Source organism: Orycteropus afer, unplaced genomic scaffold (genome assembly GCF_000298275.1).
Source record: "Orycteropus afer afer isolate SDZICR_OR568_19922 unplaced genomic scaffold, OryAfe1.0 scaffold00310, whole genome shotgun sequence".
NCBI lineage: Eukaryota > Metazoa > Chordata > Mammalia > Tubulidentata > Orycteropodidae > Orycteropus > Orycteropus afer.
Genome location: NW_006921897.1, coordinates 565,617 through 571,602, shown reverse-complemented (window position 1 = coordinate 571,602; position 5,986 = coordinate 565,617). Strand labels below are relative to the sequence as shown.

The 5,986-nt window shown below is 38.0% G+C and overlaps 1 protein-coding gene across 1 annotated transcript; it reads right to left on the bottom strand.

The window, feature by feature from the left end:
• Positions 1 to 567: 567 nt before the first annotated feature.
• Positions 568 to 1,427, bottom strand: CDR1 (cerebellar degeneration related protein 1). Its single transcript, XM_042782416.1, is given in 5 exon segments — positions 568 to 661; positions 663 to 878; positions 911 to 1,051; positions 1,053 to 1,315; positions 1,413 to 1,427. Coding segments are annotated over 5 exon segments (729 nt in total).
• Between the last annotated feature and the right edge of the window lie 4,559 nt (positions 1,428 to 5,986).

The window sequence follows — 5,986 nt, the reverse complement described above, 5'->3', positions numbered from 1 at the left end:
CCAGGGCTTCAAGTGTCTATGGCTTTCAGTATTCCAATGTCTCCAATGTCCAAAGTTACCAATGTCTCCAAAATCCAAGGATTCCAATATCTCCAACATCCTGTGCTTCCAATGTCTCCAATGTCCAGGGTTTCCAGTGGCGCCAGTGTCAAGGTCTTCTAGCAACACCAAGTCTTCCAACTAATTCCACGTCTTCCAACAATCTCAAGGTCTTCTACCATTCCCAGTCTTCCAGAAGACTCCAGTCTTCCAGAAAATCTACATCTTCCAGATGATCCATGTCTTCCGGAAAATCCATGTCTTCCAACAGCCTCCAAGTCTTCCAGCAAATCCAGTCTTCCAGCAACTATAGGTCTTCCACAAAATCCAGATCTTCCAAGAATATCAACGTCTTCCAGAATATCTGTGTCTTCCAATAATGTAAATGTCTTCCATCACATCCAGGTCTTCCAGCCAATCCACGTCTTCCACTAATTTCAAGGTCTTCCATCAAATCCAGGTTTTCCAACCAGTTCATGTCTTCCAGAAAAGCCAAGTCTTCCAGTCAGTCCAGGTCTTCCAACTGTTTTATGTCTTCCAGAGAAATCCAAATCTTCCAGTCAGCCTATGTCTTCCGAAAGAAATCCAGGTCTTCCAGTCAGTTCATGTCTTCCAGAAAAATATGTCTTCCACCAAATCCAAATCTTCCAGTCAATCCACATCTTCCGGAAAAATCCAGGTCTTCCCAAAACCTCCAGGTCTTCCAGCAAATCCAGGTCTTCCAATAAAGCCACGTCTTCCAGAAAATTCATGTCTTCCAGTAACCTCCAGGTGTCCCTGGAGATCGACGTCTTCCAGACAGTCCAAGTCTTCCAGAGAAGCCAGGTCTTCCAGCAGATCTACATCTTCCAACAATCCAGGTCTTCCGGACAATTCGGGTCTTCCTGAAAATCCATGTCTTCCAGAAAATCCACGTCTTCCAATGACCTCCAGGTCTTCCAGACTATCCACGTCTTCCAGAAAATCCAGGTCTTCCATCAAATCTGTGGCTTCCGGAAAGTTTATGTCTTCCATCTTCCAGGAAATCCATGTCTTCCAGCAAAGCCACGTCTTCCATCAAATCCATGTCTTCCAGCCTGCCCACGTCTTCCAACAAAACTGTGTCTTCCAGAAAATTCATGTCTTCCAACAAAGCCATGTCTTCCAACTAAGCCATGTCTTCCAACAAATCCATAGCTTCCAGCATCTCCAGGGCTTCCAGCATCTGCTCGTCTTCCAGCATCTCTGCATCTTCCAGCATCTCCACGTCTTCCAGCATCTTCATGTCTTCCGACAACTACCCAGTCTTCCAACAGCAGGCTCAATATCCACGTCTTCCACCGTCTCGAGTGTACCGGCCTTCTAACATTCAGGTCTTCCAGTGTCTGCAGTACCAGGTATTCTAACATGTTCCATAGCCCAGGCCTTACAACCTTTCCCCAGGTCCAGGCTTTTTGAAATGTGGTCTTCCCATGCCCAAGCTTTCCTGTATTCTGATTTTTCCATGACTAGTCTTTAAACTCTAATATTTTCTGCTTGTAATAGAATTAGCATCATAAAAAATTTACAAGGGCATTCCTTCTTATAGACCAGATCTTATGAATTGACTTTACTGCAGCTTAACAGTGATATATGTACTTTTTACTGTCAGGAAATGTGTGTATATTCTCTACAACTTTTTGAGACAGTGTTCATGAAACAGCTTCCATGGGATAAACACACAGATGGCATTACTATAATTTTTTTCACACTGATAATGCTTATAATTCCTACATAGTCAACTATATTTATGTCCATTTAAAAATTTTAATGAGAAAAATTCCTATTTAGAGACTGTTTATTATTTTAGATAAACTTAATATATTTGACCATTTTTATAGTATCAAATTTTACTTGTTTGGTCTTATATGACTAATTAATAATAATAGATAAAACTTAACATAGCATTTGCTACGTCCAGGCACTGTTTTAAGATCCTAACATGCATTAACTCACTTAAGCTTCACAACAGTCCATGGATGTAGGTACTGCCATTATCCCCGTTTTACAGATGAAGAAACTGGAATAGAGGTGAAGGAACTTGTCAAAAGGACAGAGATAGTAAATGATTGAGCTAGGATTTTGACCCCAGCTAGCCTGCTTCCAGAGTCCATGATCCTAATCGTTATGCATTAATGCCTGCCACTGAAAATCAAGAGGAAAATTAAGGGATCCCAAGCTTGATTGCTACCCATTTTATGTGTAGAATATTGTAAGATCTTTTATACAAATAGTCTTTACTTTGTCCTGCTACGATCAGAACTTATTTGTATTCACGGATTTTGGTTTTCAACCACCTACTACCATTGCCTTGCTCATGTACGTAGAACTAGGCACAAAAACCACATTCACATACTCTTTGCTTTACAGTCATATTCATAGTTCTATGCTTTAAGTACTGGTGCTGGGAATTTAACTCTCCCATCGACTTGAATCACGCATTATTATCTAGATTACTTACCATTAGTATGTTTCTGGTCTCCAGGACCCAGCTGCTTCTTCACTGACTTCCTGGATTCCTGACTACTGCCTTGTGTCTGACTAATGGTAACTATAGCTCCTTAACTTGCAGAATGCTGACCTAGAGAACTTACCACTTGGTTCTCCAAGTCTCAGCTCCTACCAGGTGCCTCCAGCAGTGTTGCTATTCATACCACTGTTGCATGACAAGCATTAAAGCCATATAATGAGATCATGGTTAGGCAAGGAATCTCTAGAGATTTAGAATCAACTAATGGTACTAAAACCTAATGATAATGGAAATAACAATACCTCCCAAATGTTAAATTATTTATAGTCTCCAAAGTGTCACTCCATTCATTCATTCATTCATTCAACACATATTATTGAGTGCCAAATGTTTGTTAGGTGTGTTTTAAACCAGAACGCTGGCGGTTCAAACCCACCAGCCACTCCTTGGAAGGAAGGTTGGGCAGTCCTACTTCTGTAGTGATACTGCCTCAGAAGCCCAAGGAGGGGTCGCTATGAGTCGGGGCTGACTTGATGGCACACAACAACAACAAAATCTAGGGGAAGCATAGAGTATACGCTTATTTATGAATTGTGGTAAGTGCCATGAAGGAAAAGAAAGTATAGGATGCTGTGAGAGTCTGGGAAGGAAAGCATATTTACAGATCTACTTTATTATTTAGTTTTCACTGTAACTTGTGACTTAGATAAGATTAATGTTTTGTATCAATTTTAACTTGTCATCAGTAAAACAGCAAATACTAGAGATGAGCATGGGATTCAGGGGGTTTTGGCTTCTTTTTCTTCCTCCTTTACTATGCTGTGGGAGCTTTGGTGGTGTAGTGTCTATGGCATTTGACTGCTAACCAGAAGGCTGGCAGTTCAAACCCCCACCAGCCACTTCTCGGAAGGAAGGTTGGGCAATTTACTTCTGTAGTGATACTGCCTCAGAAACCCAAGGAGGAGTTGCTATGAGTCAGATCCGATTCGACGGCACTGGGTTTATATTATATTGCAAGGAGCTGTGATAGTGGAGTAGTTAAAATGTTCAGCTGTTAAGGTTGGCCGTTTGAACCCACTGCCCACTCCACAGGAGAAGGATGAGGCATTCTGCTTCTGTAAAGACTTGCAGCTTTGGAAACCTTATGGGGCAGTTCTACTCTGTCCTATAGGGGTCTCTATGAGTCAGAATCGACTCAGTGGCAATGGCTTCGGTTTTTGGTTTCTACTATGCTTCCTTAAAATGTATAGTAAATGAAGTTTGGCAGTGTATGCCAACATATATGAAAATGTTTGTACTCTCTTAGTATTTTCACTGTAAAGAATCTACCCAAAGGAAACTCTCTAAAATGTGGATAATTTATGTATAAAGCTTTTTCTCACATAGTTATTTGATATGAAAAAAAAAAAAAACAAACCCAGAAAACCTAGAAGAATAATGAAATGATGCTATGTCACTGTAATGGAATATTTGTCTATTAAAATATTTGCAGCATATTCATATTATATAATGTGAAGTGAAAAGTCAGCGTATAAGATTATATAAAGTGTGATTAAATGATTTTAAAATATGTCATCAGAGACAAACTACTAGAAGTAAACACATCGGGCATTATAAACTTACTATCTCATGTGGGTAGGATTGTGTGATATTTTTTGTCTTACTTATGCTATTTTTGTTTTCTTCCAAATTCTTATAGTGTGAAAGTGTTTTTATATTTAGCAAAAATAATTATTCATTATTTATTCATCTTTTTTGTTATACATGTAATCAAGTTTCACTGTGAAAAATGCTTCAAAATATGATTAAGCAAAGCAAAAAAAAAATAGTAATAATAAAAGAAAATCTCTAGGAATCTCAATACCCAGAGATAATTGCTGTAAAATTTTTGGTGTATGTTCTGCCAATGTCTTTCCCAGGTATGTTCAGTTTCCTTTTACAAATGAAACCATACTACTCTGTATCCTATTTATTTCACTTAATAATACATTGTGAACATCCCTCCATCGTCAGTAACTGTGCATCTGTACTCTAATCTTAATATGTAATTTATTTAATCTGGTTCTTGTTGGTGGGCATGAAATTCCTTCCACTTTTTTGGCATTATGAAAACTGCTGTGCATACCACACAGATCGCCCAAGTAGAACATTCTCCCACATATGGTGGCACTGTACACACTTGGGTGCAAATTTGTTCAGCTATTACTTAGGATAAATTTCAAAAAGGGGAATTGCTGAGCCAAAGGATACGTACATGATAGTGTTTATCATAGCAACAATTAGAAAACAATCCAAAGTCTCCAACAATTGGAAATGGTTCAATAAAAGTATATTGTAATGCTATGATGGAACACTATGGCAACATTGAAATTTATGCAATAGAAGTATATTTACTCATTGGATCATGTTCACAAGACATTAGTGAGGAACAAGTCACTTCAAAGTATGTATAACACTTTGTAGATTTGTAGAAAGGAGACTATAGAAATGTTCTCAAAGAAAAATAACCAGAAGAATATACACTAAAATGTTAAAAGTCCCCAAAGGAGAATGGCTAAATCCTGGTAAATTCACAAAATGGAATATTACACAGCAACGAAATGAGTACACTACAGATACACATAAAAATGTGGGTAAACTTTACCTCTGTAGTGTTGGATTAAGATAGCAAGTCTCAGAAGACTGCATATAATAGACTATCATTTTTATATTATTCCAAAACAAGAAAAATTAAATATACTGTGTTATTTAGGTCTACTTACGTATGGAATAGGAGCCTAAGGCACTTGACTGCTAACCAGAAGGCTAGTGGTTCAAACTCACCAGCCACTCCTCGGAAGGGAGGTTGGGCAATCTACTTCCGTAGTGATACTGCCTTGGAAACCCAAGGAGGGGTCGCTATGAGTCGGGGCTGCTCGACGGCAATGAGTTGAGTATATATGGCATAAGAACATTTGATTGAAAAGTTCAGGCTAGTGGTCATTGGGAGTGGGAACAGGGGGTTGAATGGGGGGAAATCATATTAGGGGAATTTAAATTTTTGTCGGTATCCCAGTGCTCAGGTATGATGGGTAGGTGTTCATTGTGTAATTGAAATAATTGATTCTTTTATAATTATATGATTATTAAAATTAAGTGAAACAACAAGTAAATGGATAGAAATAAAGGAAGGCTTACATGGATCATTGTGCATGATCTAAGGATTATTATTAATCCAGTTCTGTGCACACAAGTTTTATTATGTTTTTCTTAATGATGTCTGAGTGGTGGGAATACAGGTGATTTTTATTTTGTTTTGACTCCTTATTTTCTAAATTTTCCACTTTTAATGTATTATTTTTAAAAGTAGAAAGTGTTCATTTAAACTTGTGTTCATGTGTTCTTAATGAAAAAAGACAACACAATATTATATTCATTGAAAAATAAGCATATGATTACAGAGTAAGGTCTAAAATCTGT